The sequence below is a fragment of the Tupaia chinensis genome, unplaced genomic scaffold (genome assembly GCF_000334495.1).
Source record: "Tupaia chinensis unplaced genomic scaffold, TupChi_1.0 Scaffold000628_1, whole genome shotgun sequence".
NCBI classification, from domain to species: domain Eukaryota; kingdom Metazoa; phylum Chordata; class Mammalia; order Scandentia; family Tupaiidae; genus Tupaia; species Tupaia belangeri.
In genome coordinates, this window is record NW_006160148.1 from 674,093 (window position 1) to 689,769 (window position 15,677).

General features: G+C 48.1%; 1 protein-coding gene across 8 annotated transcripts in view; it reads right to left on the reverse strand.

Annotated features, from left to right (window-relative positions):
* The window catches only part of STPG1 (sperm tail PG-rich repeat containing 1), a 55,356-nt gene that overhangs the window by 35,774 nt on the left and 3,905 nt on the right, over window positions 1-15,677 (reverse strand). For all 8 annotated transcript variants that reach the window (XM_006159391.3, XM_006159392.3, XM_006159393.3 and 5 more), the window contains 2 exons: window positions 7,090-7,233; window positions 835-953 (listed from right to left, as the gene is read on the reverse strand). In XM_006159391.3, coding sequence (XP_006159453.1) covers window positions 835-953; window positions 7,090-7,171 — 201 coding nt within the window. In that variant the 5' untranslated portion in view covers window positions 7,172-7,233. The remainder of the gene's footprint in view (window positions 1-834; window positions 954-7,089; window positions 7,234-15,677) is intronic.

Below are 15,677 nucleotides of genomic sequence, written 5' to 3' on the forward strand. Positions count from 1 at the left end.
CTCTGGAAACACATGCCCTATGGTAAAAATCTAAGCAAACAAACAAAAAAAAAGAAAACTAAACTATCAGCACAGAAGGAACTTAAACCATTCCCTAGCTCAATGTTCTTACTCACAAAGAAGGCATCGGGCCTGGGGCAGAGGGCTTGCCAAAGCCCTCAGCCCGTGCCTTGCCCACACTCAGAACCTCCACCTCCTGTTCGTGCCACCGCCACCGAGGCGAGGTGACAGGATCCAAACCATTTCTGGAATGCTGTGAAAGGTAACTGGGATGGCGACTGCTCCACAAGAATGTGGTCCTCAAGGTCTTGCTTAAGGGAAGGAGTGAAGACTGGAGACTGAGGATGCTGAGTTGCTCCCGCCCCCTGCTGGCGAAAGGCGAGGTCAGGTCCCAGAAATCCCAAGGAAAGAGACACAGCGGAATACGGAACGGTAAGAATACGCAGTTCAGGAAGTTCAGGCAGGGGCTGGGCCTCCTTGCAGAGGTACTTTTAAGTGTCTTAGAGTCATCCCTTAAAGTTATTTGGAAAAAAGCCTGTGATTTCTTCTCTTACGAAAAGTGTGGGTGGTGGGGCCAGCCTTTTACTTGATACAATGAGATTTTTTTGAATAATTTTGAAAGTCTAGCTTTTTCTTTTAAAAAAACTATTTTTTGTCCAGTTTGGTATTTTTGGTACCGTGGATGCTTCCCTCTGAGTTTCATCTTTCCCAAGCTCTTTAAGGCCCTTTGTAGAGAGATGATCTGGCTCCTGGACAACACTGCCCTCTACTGTCCACAGGGACACGCCGCCGCTGAGGTGAAAATGCAAAGAACCTCTCAGATGTCATTATTACCTTTTTGTGATAAAATCTCTTGGTTTGACTATTGAATCCTTTCTTTTCTGATTCTGGGATTCCTGCAGGCTGATATTTAAAAGGAATAGAAGATTGTGTTGGATATGCAGCAGTGAAACCTAAACAACAAAAATAAAAGAGAAATTACACAGACCGATAAGCACAAAGGCAGAGATGAATATTGAGGTTTTATTTTAAATAGAATAAAAGAGACACTTGGTTTGCCATGAGATAAACGTAAAATTGGATTTTTTAAGGGAGACTTTTGCTACAGGGCACATGACAGAAAAAGACAGACAGCGAGAAATCACCCCCCAGGGGGGATGGCCACGCCGCAATCCCTTCTCCTCCATTCTCCTCTCGGGATCTTGGGCATGCACGCACACTCACCCAGCCTGGGTTTTGATTTTTAAGCCGCCATGTCTGGGTCCTGAACCACAGTGAACTACGTGGGGGTCTAGCAACGTAACCACCACGCCAAGTGCTGGTCCCTGAAACTAGATTTTTGAAAAGTATCCCCTATTTCCCTCTGGGTCTGTCCTGAGTCCTCCCGTCTCTAGTCCTCACACGGGTGAGACTTGCTCACATAACGCGCACCCAAGTGGACTGCCCAGCAAAAAGGCAGGATGGCGGGAGGAGGGAAACACCGGCCATCAGGAAGGCCCCATGAAAACTGCTCTGAGGGCAGCCTGGACAGGGACAAGGGCAGGGGACAGAGCCAGCGTCCTCACTGCCCCTTGGTCAGGTGAGCCATGAGCAAAGCACTCGAAGATGCAGACTGGGAGAGCAGGTGGGGCTTGCTCCCGCGGCCCGGCAGGCGCTGCGCCCACGCCCGCAGTAGGTTTCTGCCCACAGTGGCCACACGGTGGGGGGGCAGGGGGCGTCCTGCTGAGAACATGCCCGGGCTGTGCTGTGGAATGTACAGGGGTGTGGGAGACCGACCACCACGGTCACGGCACCTGACTCCACGTTTCCGCGTCTGGCGGCTCACAGCTTTTCCTTTTTTCTCTTTTTTCTTTTTCTTTTTTTTAAAGGTTTTTGCCAGTGGCTAGCTCGCCAGAGAGAGGGAGAAGGAAGGTGAGAAGTGACCCCCAGGATGGCCACACCACAGCCCCTGCTCTTCCATTCCCCCCTGGATTCTGGGCACACCCGCCTGGCATGATGTTCAAGGCACCAGGTCCAGGGCGGAAACCGCGGGCAGCATGTGGGAGGCCAGCACATAGCCTCACCTCCCTCTTCCCTCTGCGCTGACGGGACAGGCTGATGAGAAAGGCCTGGTGCTCCCCCTGGTGGTGCCAGCGGGAAGTTGAAACCATGCGGGCACCAGCCCTGGCTGCAGACCCACCTCCTCCCCAAAGGAAACCCGCTCCGTCTTTCCCGGCTCTGGGCTGTTCTGGACCCGCTTAGGAAGCCTGTCCAGCTCTCCTAGGAAGCCTCGTTATGTGAGCGGTGGGCCTTTTCTTTAAGGTTTCTTCCCCCCCCCTTCCTCTCTGTCCCTCCCTCTCTCTGTCTTCCAAGAGAGAGAGACAGAGAGCGGAGGGAGGGAGCACCCCACAGGTGCTATGACACAGGCAGGCTCAGGGAGGTGTCTGGGCTCAAACCGGCAACCTCCCAGGTAGGATCCCTCCATGTGGTCTGGCCTGCCTAGGCCGTCGACACGCTCCTGATGACCTGACCGTGTGTGTGGCTTCCCTGCCCGGCTCTGAGGGCCATGTCCAGCGACAAACTACCTCGCCCCCACCCCCTCAGAGAGGAGGTGTATGCCTGGGTGGAAGAGGCCAGAAGAGAGAAATTGGAAGCACACAAAAGCTCAACGAGTAGAGAGCAAAGAGCAAAATGACAGCTATAAACTTACACACTAATAAAGTAAGAGGGACCAGCAGAGGGCGTAGCGGCTACGCCGCTGGACTCCCACGTAGTCGACTGCAGTTCGAGTCTCCAACCCAGAGGCTTAAACTCACACCGGGCCCAAGATCCCGAGAGGAGAATGGGGGAGAAGACTGCTGTGTGGCCATCCCCCAGGGGGTGATTTCTCAGTGTCTCTCTCTCTGTCTCTCTGGTAAGCACACACACCCTATAGCAAAAATCTCTTTTAAAAAATAATAAGAAAATTAAGTAAAAGAACAGGGAAAGACATACTATGCTAACACTAACCAAAAGGAAGCTGGCGGGGCTGGCAGGTAGCATGGCGGGTGAAACACTAGACTCCCATGTAGTGAGCTAGGGTTCAAGTCCCAGATTCGGCAGCCCCAAATCACAACAAATAAATAACTTTTTTTTTTTAAAAAAAAAAAAAAGGGAAACAATATTAATAATGGACAAAGCAGACATCAGAGCAAAAAATATTACCTGCAATAGACAGTCATTTTATAATGAGGACATGAGGGGTTAATTTAAGAGAAAATGATACGAAATGCTGTCGTATAAGAAGCAAAAATTGACAGAACTGTAAGGAAGAGAAATTCCACAATTACAGTCAGAGATCTGAGCATCCCGCCCTCGATATTTCGAATAGACAGGTCAGTACTGATATCTAAGACTTGAACAGTATTTTACCTAACTTGACCTGACATTTATAGATCATTTCGCCTATCACTTCTGTACAGGCTATCCCTGGGGAAAAGGTGTTTTTCAACTCCTCCTCTGAGGTCAACATGACTGATACAAAAACCAGAGGAATTACAAGGGGAAGGAGGTCATTAGAGATCAACAGCCTGGTAAACATCACGTGGGAGTCCATGGCGCACTGTTAGCAAACCAAGTCCAATAAAATAGAAAAAAGATACTACACGGGGCTTCAGAAGGTTCACAGAGAAGTGGAATTGCAGTATGAGTTTACTCTGTTTTGTTAAGATTTTTGCCATAGGCACATGCTCCCACCCAAGAGAGCCAGAGAAACTGAGAAACAGCCCTCTACCCCTACCCCAGGAGGGGGACGGCCATGCCTCAATCCCTCGTCCTCCATTCTCCTCCTAGGATTTTGGGCATTCATGCACACGTGCCCTGCGTTTCAAGCCGCCCAGGCTGGGACTCGAACCATGGCTGGCCAAGTGGGAGTCCAGGGATTTAAGCACCACGCCACTTGCTGGCCCCCACACAGCTTTAACTGTCGTACTACGGGCTGGCCCAAGCATAAGTTTATTTTGGTGCAAAAAAAAAAAAAATGAAATCCAGTTTTCTCCTAATACACATTTTCCATGAACCTTTTGACCTGTATGTCATGACCAAGTGGGGTGTGTCACTGTAATGCGAGGATGGTTTAACACTCGGAAACCAGTAATTCACCACGTTGGCACGCCAGCAAGGACGCGGCCTGCGATCACGGTAGGTGCGGGGTGGAGTCACAGCCCGTGCTGCCCCGGCTGGCTTCTCCCTCGGCCTAACTACCTCGCATTGTCTGTGCGCCTCCACTGCTCGTAACGGCACAGCGAGTCCGCCCGTAAAGTGACAGCTAGCCACCCACGGTTGATAGCCGTTGGGGCTGTTGCGAGTTTAGGGCCATTACAAATGGAAGTGCGGTAAGCATTCTATCACAAGTCTTTGATGGCTGCAAGCCTTCATTTCTCTTGGATAAATAGCTAGGAGTCGAACAGTTAGATCCTATGCTTAACTTTTTAAGAAACTGCCAAACTATTTTCCTAAGTTGTTTACCTCCCATCTTGCTATGGTTTAGATAACAGTATGTCCCCAAAAGATTCTTGTTTTGGAATTTAGCCCCTGGCGTAATTGGCACTAGATGGTGACATTTTTTTTAACACTTATTTGTTTGTTTATCTATTTATTTGTTTTGGTTTTCAAGCCACTAGGTCCAGGACTTGAACCGTGGTGAGCGGTGCAGGAATCTGGCACCCTAACGCCATGCCACCTGCTGGCCTGTGGTAAGATCTCTTGGAGGTGAGGGCTGGTGGTGGCGTGTGGATGACAGAGACAGCACTCAGGATGGATTACGCCGTCTTGCAAGATGGGGCGAACACTAGCTCTCATGAGGAGGGTTAGTCCCCGCAAAAGTGCATGTAACCGCCGTGCGTGTGTGCGTGTGTGCCCAAGATCCCGAGAGAATGGAGGAGAAGGGACTGCGGCATGGCCATCACCTCCCCCCGCCCCGGGGTGATTTCTCGCTTTCTTTCTCTCTGTCTCTGTCTGGCGAGTGCACGTGACCTATAGCAAAAACCTCTAAAAAAAAAAAAAAAAAAAAAAAAGAGTGCCTGTAACAGGAAGGTGCCCAAAATTCCAGGAGGAGAAGGGAGCTGCCTTCTGTCTGTCCATCCTTCCTTCCCTCTCTTCCCTCCCGTGCATGTGTTCTTTATCTCTGTCTCACTCTCTCTCATGTCTGCACATACACCTCTGGGATAATAAATATTCCAAGAAGAAGCAATCCATCTCGGGGCCAGCAGGTGGCATGGAGGCTGAGGCACTGGACTCCCACATGGTCGACCACGGTTCATGGTAGCTGGCTTTGTCACCTTCCCTCTCTCTCTTTGTCTCTTTCTGGTCAAATTGAAAAATGATAATAATAAAATAATTCTAAAGAATGTTTTAAAAAGTAATCACTCCCACTGATCAGAGAGCAAAGCAGAGTGAAACTACTATGGTCTGAAAGTGTTGGTGAGGGCCTGGAGCAGCTGCGGCTCGGGCACGTTGCTCGGCGGCAGCACACCCTGTGGCCCGGGGTTCCACCTCTCGCTAGGCACCAAGCACAGGCGTGTGTCCCGAAAGACGTGTTCCCAAACAGTCACGGCTGCTTTCAGTATAACAGCCCCAAACGAGACCACCCACGTGCCCTTCGATAGCCGAGTGCACGAGTAAAGTGCAGGACTTAAAACGAGTAATAGGATGACAGGTCAGGGAAGCGTCATGAAGCAACGTGAAGTGACACCCCTCAGACACGAGGGAAAGCAGAACGGTCAGAGAGACGACAGTTCGGACTGAGGGTTGGAACTGACGCCAAGGTCAGGAGGCCTACAGCTGGAGCAGGGGAGCCTGGCGTGTGGGCTTCCGCAGAGTGGGGGGCTCGCTGGGAGGGGGCGAGGTGAGGCTCCTGGGACGCTGCTGACCTCGTCTCGGCCTGGGAGTGATTCCAGAGGTCGTGTTTTCCTTGTGAATATTCACTAAGTTTTACACTTACAATGTGTGCTTTTCCTGAATACACACGTATCATTGCTCAATTTATAGAAATATTTTTAAAAAAAAAAGAAAGAAAGAAAAGAAAAGAAAGGAAAGAGAAGAAAAGAAGAAAAGAAAGTGCAAAAGCAGAGGATGGGAAGGAGACAGAGGCCCATCTGGGTCCGAGAAGCAGTAGCCATCCCAGAAGCCCAGCAGGAAGGTAAAATAGCTCACCAGCCCCACCAAAAAAACGTGGTAGACTGGGAGGATTTTAAAATGAGGTTTCTGGCCTTAGCAATGATTCCCAAACACCAGGTATGGCCCCGAGTTAGCACGGACTGGCAAAACCAGACATCCCACCTGTGTGGTGGTGCCCCAAAGACCTGAGTACTCCTCCCTCCTCTGCCCAGCCTCCTCCCATCTCAGGGCCTCTGTGAGAAAATCCCGACTTGAAGCAACTATGAGGAGACAGATTTGTGCCAAAGGTGGGTGGAGTTACACCTCCCATGGACGCAGCAGAATGGGGACTTAGAGTCAGAAGTTACCCTGAGCTTTAGGAGATAAAGAAAATCATACGTCATATACATCTAAATGTAAAGACTGAGAGAGACAGAGAGACAGAAAGTGAGAAACCATCCCCCGGGAGATGGTCACGCCGCAATCCCTTCTCCTCCATTCTCCTCTTGGGATCTTGGGCACGCACGCACATGCACCCAGCGTTGAGTTTAAGCCACCAGGTCTGGGACTTGAACCACAATTGACTATATGAGAGTCCAACGACACAGCTATTATGCTAACTGCTGGACCCAGGACTGAGATTCTTGCCATATACCTGGAAATAACAAGTCTGCTTTTTGTTGTTGTTAAAGAGACTTCCTCCTTCCTCTCTCGTTCTCACACTTTCTTCCCAATTATCGCAGAGACCTTAAAGCAATCTTCCTGCTATGCCTTAAGGGTGGCCTTGTGAATATAATCAAGGATTCCTTAGGTCTTCAGGAAAGTAAGGGGCTATTTTTCTGTTTTGCTATGCAAGAATGTGTCCTGACTTTCCGGAGAACCCAATACCATATCCCCCAACTTGCTCTTAGGTATTAAATGAGCCTGCCAGGTGCTCTCTCCCCACACAGACACAAGTGATCTAATTCACTGGACCTTTCTGGACTTTGTAGGCATAGCTGGGGTGCTGGGTGGGGTGCTGGGTAAGGTGCCTGTTTCTCTGTGCAGAGTGCTCCATGTCAGCGAGCGTCTGTGATAGGTGCCATTTGTCTGATGAGAACTACATGTTCTTCTAAGCACCTGAAACAGAAAATACAGGGTCTGTACGGATCACTTCATAATGGGAAACAAACAAACAATTTTTAAACTTTTTTTCTTAAACTATTATTTAATTTTATTTATTATTATTATTTTCATTTGCTACAAGGCATATGTGGTCACCAGAGAGAGAGAGAAAGTTAAAAACAAGTCACCGGGTCTGGGACTTGAACCACAGTTGGCCCCATGGGCATCCCAGTGCCTTAACCACCAGACTACCAGCTGGCCCCAACATCCTTTGTTTTTCCTTTACTTTATTCCTCTTTCTTATACTTTAAAGGTTAACTGGTGCTTTTAGCTTCTGTAACTAATGTAATCTGTAACTATTACAGCAAATAAGGTCATATAAGCCTGTTTGCTTAGAAGAGGAAACTTAAGCCACTTATTTTAGACAATGATCAAAAAATACAATGTCCGGGTCTCAGGCCAGAAATCTTAAGAGGTGAGAATGTTTACTCAAGGGACACAGTGTAACAGGTTAAATGGGAAAACTGTGTGAGTGTTACCATAACAGTTATTCACAGGTGTTTAGACTGCTTTGTTACACAGTGTAGTTTAAAGGCCCAGCAGGTGGCATGGTGGTTGGGATGCTAGACACCCACATGGTCAACTGGTTCCAGACCTTTGAGCACATGAGTAAGCACTCAAAATCCTAGGTGAGAAATGGGAGAGGAGGACCAGCAGTTAGTGTAATGGCTATGTTGCTGAACTCCCATTAGCTGACCGTGGTTCGAGTCCCGGACCCGGTGGCTTAAACCTCACTCCAGGAGCATGTGCATGCATGCCCAAGATCCCGAGAGGAGAATGGAAGAGAAGGGATTGCAGCATGGCCATCCCCCCCGGGGGGTGATTTCTTGCTTTCTGTCTCTCTCTTTCTAGCAAGCACACGCACCTCATAGCAAAAACCTCTCAAAAAAAAAAAACCCCTAAAAAAAAAAAAAAAAAAAAAAAAAAAAGAAAGAAGGGAGGAGGGATTGGGGTGTGGCCATCCCCACTGGGGGTGATTTCTCACTTTCCCTCTCACTGTCTCGGTCTCTTTCTCCAGCAAGCACACATGTCCTATGGCAAAACCACACACACACACAAAAAGTATAAAGAAAAGATGTTGTAGTGTCCCTTAATCTATCAATGTAAGCCGCAGGTCTGAGTTAACAGATTCAGTGTCGCCGTAGAACATAAACCGGGTCGTAAATGTCGTATGAAAGGAGAAGACGCACAGACGATGCCGGGAAAGCAGGGGGTGGGTGCAGCGCGGAGCCAGCCACGTCTGTGTTATAGAGGGTAAGCGAGGGGTGTGACCGCGGATACGTGCTGGAAATTTCTGTCCTGGGCTTTGTGCTGTCCAGTGCTGGTGCTCGAACATGCTAAATAAACTCCTTTCTCCCTCTTTGCCTCGCCTCTCGATTACTCACAGAAACGACGGCGGGGTTTTAGCCGGCAATGATTTCATACGGTTACTTTCATTTTTTAGAAACATTTTTGCTATAAGGTATGTGTGCTCACTTTAGAGGCAGAGAGACAGAACGCGAGAGATGGTCACGTCGCAATCCCTTCTCCTCTGTTCTCTTCCTGGGATTCTGGACGCACGCACGCACGTACCCAGCATGAGTTTCAAACCACCAGGTCCGGGGCTCAACCACGGTCGGCCATGTGGGGTCCAGCGCTGTAGCCACTGTGCCACCTGTTGGCCCCTCACGTTGTTCTTGTTACTGCAGTTGGGTTCTGCTCTGTCAGGACCGGTACAAGCTGAGATCCTGTGACCCCACAGCCCAAGCGCACTGACCCGCCGGGCAGGCCCTCTGTAAGAGCTCCCTGCTGGCACTGCTCACGGAGCTCCCGAAGCCGTCCACTGTGTTAGCGTGCGATGAACTTCGTTAGCCTTACTGGTATAATTTTTTAAATGCTTTTTAAAAATGCTTACAAACTCTTTATTCAAGCACATCCAGACTATTTGGGGTTCTGTTTGTTGGTTTTAGAAAGTAGTTAATAAATGGATGCTTCACTACTTTCATTTCCACTCTCAAAGCCATTTCGGAGTTAGCCTCTCATAAAACGTACAGGTGCTGTTTCTCCTGCTGACTTATTCTCTGTTTTGAGTCATTTCTGGAAAGCAATATAGAATTTAGCCATGATTTACAAGTATTACGTGATTTAAAATTAAGCACTAGGGACCAGCAAGTTAGCATAATGGCTGTTTCTGGACTCGCATGTAGTTGACTGTGGTTCAAGTCCCAGACCCGGTGGCTTAAAACTCACGCCAGAAGCGTGTGTGTGCATGCCCAAGATCTCAAGAGGAGAATGGAGGAAAAGGGATTGCGGCGTGGCCATCCCTTCTGGGGGGTGACTTCTTGCTTTCTGTCTCTCTGTCTCTCTCTGTCTCTGTCTTTCTGGAGAGTGCATGCGCCCTATAGCAAAAAAACTCTCAAAAAATTAAAATTAAATTAAATTAAGCACTACATTACATTGGAATTTTGTCTTTAAAAAAAAAAAACATAGTACTGGTATAATTTAAACACAAAAAAGTTCATCAGTGTTAAGTGTCCAGTTGTAAGTTTTGGCAAAGGTTTACAATGGTGCTGCATACTACCGCGCCGAGTGTACAGAGCTACCTATCACTCTCCAGAGGCCTGCGTGTCCTTCCGTGTAACTTCCCAGCCTGGCGCCTGGCGATCGCTGCCCTGCTTTCCATCACGACAGCCCTTCTAGCAGGGCTTTCTAAAACATTTATCCGGAGGGCACATGCCGTCGGCAGGGGAGCAGCAGCCCCATGGGGCACGGTCACGCAGCAATCCCTCCTCCTGCATTTCTCCCTCCTTTTGGGATTTTGGACACGGACACACACACACACACACACACACACACCTGTTGTGTTTAAGCCACAGGGTCAAGTACTCGAACCACAACTTGGGGGACCCTGTGCGATTGGCTGCATTAACCCTCCCAGTCCATGGGCTGGCCCTAGAACGCCACTTAAATACAATCATATAATATGGACACTTTTGTGCGTTTTCCCCTTAGCATAACATTTCTGAAAATTCTTCGCATTTCACATCCACTGTTGCCTGTATTGGTTCTAACTGTTCCACCCCCTCGCCAGCGTCTGCTCGTCCTGTTAACGCCGGGCGTTCTGACGGCGGCGGGGACCATCGCTGCGACTCTAACTCGCCTATGTTCCCGACGTACTTACCACCCCCGGTAGTAACAGTTTAATTAGGTTACTACTGAGTTGTAAAAGTTCCTAGTATATTCTGGATACACTACGGGGCTGGCCTAGTAACAAGGCTTTTTTCTTTTTTTTCCTTTTAATCCTCCTCCTTTCAAGCCTTTTCTGTTTAGCACTTTCATTCAGAAATTTAACTTTCCAGGGCCAGCAGGTGGCGCGGTGGTGAGCACGTTTCAAGCCCTGAACTAATGGCCTGACAGTCACACTGAGCACGTGTGCCTCGTGCCCAAGGTCCCAGGAGGGAGACGGAGAAGAGGGGACCACAGTGTGGCCACGCCTCCTGGGGAGGGGCTGATTTCTCACTGGCCCTCTCATTATGAATGTTCTGAATTCTTTATCAGACATTTCCATGACTTCCATTGAACTGTGTGTGGATGAAGAGGAGTTATCCTTTTCCCTTGGAGGAGAGGTATTTTCCTGCTTCCCCATATTTCTTGTGGTCCTGCAGCAATTTCTAGTCATCTTGTGGATGGTCGATTTCGTCCCAAACTTGGAAGATCAATCTGAGGGTAGAGAAGTTTGTAGAAAAGGAAACAGAGAGAGGGAAACAAAAGCAACAACAGCAAAAAAGTTCATCAGTGTTAAGTGTCCAGTTGTAAGTTTTGGCAAAGGTTTACAATGGTGCTGCATACTACCGCGCCGAGTGTACAGAGCTACCTATCACTCTCCAGAGGCCTGCGTGTCCTTCCGTGTAACTTCCCAGCCTGGCGCCTGGCGATCGCTGCCCTGCTTTCCATCACGACAGCCCTTCTAGCAGGGCTTTCTAAAACATTTATCCGGAGGGCACATGCCGTCGGCAGGGGAGCAGCAGCCCCATGGGGCACGGTCACGCAGCAATCCCTCCTCCTGCATTTCTCCCTCCTTTTGGGATTTTGGACACGGACACACACACACACACACACACACACCTGTTGTGTTTAAGCCACAGGGTCAAGTACTCGAACCACAACTTGGGGGACCCTGTGCGATTGGCTGCATTAACCCTCCCAGTCCATGGGCTGGCCCTAGAACGCCACTTAAATACAATCATATAATATGGACACTTTTGTGCGTTTTCCCCTTAGCATAACATTTCTGAAAATTCTTCGCATTTCACATCCACTGTTGCCTGTATTGGTTCTAACTGTTCCACCCCCTCGCCAGCGTCTGCTCGTCCTGTTAACGCCGGGCGTTCTGACGGCGGCGGGGACCATCGCTGCGACTCTAACTCGCCTATGTTCCCGACGTACTTACCACCCCCGGTAGTAACAGTTTAATTAGGTTACTACTGAGTTGTAAAAGTTCCTAGTATATTCTGGATACACTACGGGGCTGGCCTAGTAACAAGGCTTTTTTCTTTTTTTTCCTTTTAATCCTCCTCCTTTCAAGCCTTTTCTGTTTAGCACTTTCATTCAGAAATTTAACTTTCCAGGGCCAGCAGGTGGCGCGGTGGTGAGCACGTTTCAAGCCCTGAACTAATGGCCTGACAGTCACACTGAGCACGTGTGCCTCGTGCCCAAGGTCCCAGGAGGGAGACGGAGAAGAGGGGACCACAGTGTGGCCACGCCTCCTGGGGAGGGGCTGATTTCTCACTGGCCCTCTGTCTCTCTCCAGTAAGCACACGTGCCCTATGACAACAGCCTAGGACAATTATTTGGTTTCCCCATTTCTGTATTGTGGTAAAATATACATAGCAAAGAATTTAACATGGCAAGGATTTCTAAGCCCACAGTCAGTGAGTTCAGTCCACCCACAGTACTGCGTGGCCGCTGCCACCACCAGTCTGTAAATCTCATCTCGCACGACTGGGACTCCAGTGGTACGGCATTTCCTACATAGCACGGTGTCTGGGCACTGCCGCGCGCCCCTCCCCGGCTTCCTGGCACCCACCACCCTCCTTTCCACGGCTGTGAGTCTGACCACTCCGACTGGCTCTCAGCCATTCGACGATGCTCTGGCATCTCTCTCGTGCCCTTTTATTTCTGAAAGAGATGTTTCCTATAGGATGCATGTGCTCGTCAGAGAGAGACAGAGAGAAAGTGAGAAATCACTACCCCTGCCCGGGGGTTGCCACGCCCCATCCCTGCTCCTCCACTCTCCTTGGGATTTTGGGCACACGCGCACACACACAGCGTGAGTTTCAAGCCACCTAGTCCGGGACTCAAAACGCAGTCGACAACATGGGAGTCCAGCAATGTAACTGTTAGGCCATCTTCTGGTTTCTCCTTGTGTTTTGTTGTTTGTTTTGTTTTGAGAGGTTTTTACTACAGGGTGCATATGCTCGCCAGAAAGAGAGACAGAGAGAGACACAGAGAAAGAAAGCGAGAAATCACCGCCCCCACCACGCTGCAATCCCTTCTCCTCTATTCTCCTCTTGGGATCTTGGGCACGCACGCACACGCGCCCAGCGTGAGCTTTAAGCCACCAGGCCCAGGACTCGAAGCGCAGTCGACTACATGGGAGTCCAGTGACATAGCCACTACACCAACTGCTGGTCTCCGTCCTTGTGTTTTTAATGTTTGGAATTCATTGATTTTTCTCTATCTGTAGGTTTATGGTGTTGGAAAATTTGAAAAATATTGAGCCACTATTTCTTCAAATATTTTTCCTGCCTTGTTACCGCTTCCTCCTGGGGCTATAGTTATGTGTATATTAAATCACTTGGTATTTCCCGAAGGTTACCAAGATTCTGTTCAGGTTTTTGTTTACTTTTTTATCTTTTTTCCTCTATGCTTCATTGGATAGTCTATTAAGTCGTCCAGTTCATTGTCTTCTTAGCATTTAATCACCTATGATCTGTAGTAGTGAGTCTCACTTACTATATTTTTTATTTCAAATATTGCACTTTTCACTTCTAGAAGTTACATTTGGGCCCTTTTTAAACATCTTCTATTTCTGGCCTCATCCTGTTTGTGTTTTTCTTTATATCTTTAAGCATATTTGTAACATTTCTAATAGCTGCTTTAAGGTCATTTTCTGCCAATTTTATAATCCCCATCATTCTAGAACTGTTCTTTGTGCTTAATTTTTCTCATGGACATGGGTCTTATTTTCCTGTATCTTTTCATGTCTGTTAATTTTGTACCGAATACCAGACACTGTAAATTCTGCATTGTTGAATGAGGGTTTTTGATGTATGCCTCTAAGGAACGTTGAAATTTTTTTTTTCTAACACACTTTTCAGTAATTGTAGATCCGTTAGATCCTTCCAAAGTTTCAAATTCAATTATGTCAGAGGCTGGCAGGTGGCATGGTGGTTAAAGGCTCCCACACAGTGGACTGCGTGTGGTTCAAGTCCTGGACCTGGTGGCTTGCTTTCTCATTTCCCCTCTTTCTCTCTCTCACTCTGTCTCTCTCTGGTCAAACTAAAATAAATAAATAAGCAAAGTAAAATAAATTAGTTTTTAAAATCATTTTTTAAAATGATTTTTTTTTTTTTAGAGGTTTTCACTATAGGGAACGTGCGCTCGCCAGACAGACAGAGACAGAGAGACAGAAAGCGAGAAATCATCCCCCAGGGGGGATGGCCACGCCGCAATCCCTTCTCCTCCATTCTCCTCTCGGGATCTTGGGCATGCACGCACACGTGCCCGGCGTGAGTTTTAAGCCACCGGGTCCGGGACGCGAACTGCGGTCAAGTACGTGGGAGTCCAGCGACACAGCCATACGCTAACTGCTGGTCCCTTAAAATGATTCTTAAAAAAAAAAAAAAAAAAAAAAAAAAAATCAGTTACAGCCGGTCCAGAGCAATTTTTTTTAAATAATTATTTGTATTAACTTTATTTATTTATTTATTTTAATTTGACCAGAGAGGGACAGGGGTGGGGAGGAACTGAAAAAGCAAGCCACCAGGGTCCAAGACTTGAACCACAATTGGCCATGTGGGAGTCTAGTGCCCTTAACCACCACACCGCCTGCGGGCCCCCCAGAGCAGTTTTAATTCTGGGAATAATTTATTTCTACTACTAAGGCGTGATCCTTCAGTGGACTCCGCCTAATCCCTATCCGATTCAGCGTCTCTCTCTTCTTGTTTTCTGAAAGCGGAAACTATGTCAGTGCTGTGTAGAGCCTTCCCTTCTGGTAGTCCTTCCTAGATTACTATCCACACAAACTTGAGGATTCCTCTTCTCAAATCTCAGGTTTTTAAAAATAATATTCATTTAATTTTACTTATTACTTTAAAATTTTCTATAGAGCATGTGGACTCATGAAAGAAAGAGAAAGAGAGGGGGAGAAAGCAAGCCATGACGTCTGGAACGTGGCCGGCCATGTGGGAGTCCAGTTTAACCACCACGCCACCTGCTGGCCCACAAACGCGTTCACCTTTTTTGCACAGCTACTCCCCCTGGTGTCTACCCTGCAAATGCTACCCTACCCGTAACTCCATTGGATCTCCCCTCCTTGGAAGTCGCGTTGGAATTTCCCTCCCCTTGAGTGTGGCGTGGAAAACTGCTGCTAGCACCGAGGGAACAGCTGTGGGAATCGCCTGTTTTCCTCCCTCGGAGACTGCCGTACCTCCCCACCCGGCCAGTGTCTGAAAAGAGCTGTTGAACATACCCGCCTATTTTGCATTAGTTAACATGACTAATTTCCACAGCAGGTGATTTTCCATAAGCAGACTTCGGTTTCATTTGGCATTTTTTTCCCCTAAGGAATGTACGCCATTTATAAATTCGAATATATGCAGGGCTGAGTGAGTGACTATGTTATACTGGGCCTTTCCCCTCAGTATTTGTTCCTTACTTTACTGTCACCTTTTAGACTTGACAATCCTCTATAGTTGACAGCCTCTACTCAAAGTTTAACATATAACAGTAGTGTTGGCAACCCCCTCCAAGAAATTAGGAAATTCAAAACAACAGAAACAAATCAACCCTAATCGTAGCACAAGCACCACTCTGATATGACGTCTTTCAGTGTCTACAACGCAGACACTATTCACTAAACCCCTGCAGGGCTGTGCTGCTGTTCTCGTAAGAACCATCTAACACCCTCGCTTCAATAAATCAGTTATTTAAAAGCACATTGGGGAGGTGAACAGATGGTGTAGTGGGTACACTGCTGGACACCCACACAGCTGACTGTGGTTCAAGTCCCAGAACCAGTGACTTGATGATCATACCAAGTGTATATGTGGGTTTGCCCAAAATCCCAGGAAGAGAATGGAGAAGGGACGAGGTGTGGCCATTCCCCTGGGGGTGATTTCTCTCTTTTCCTCTCACTG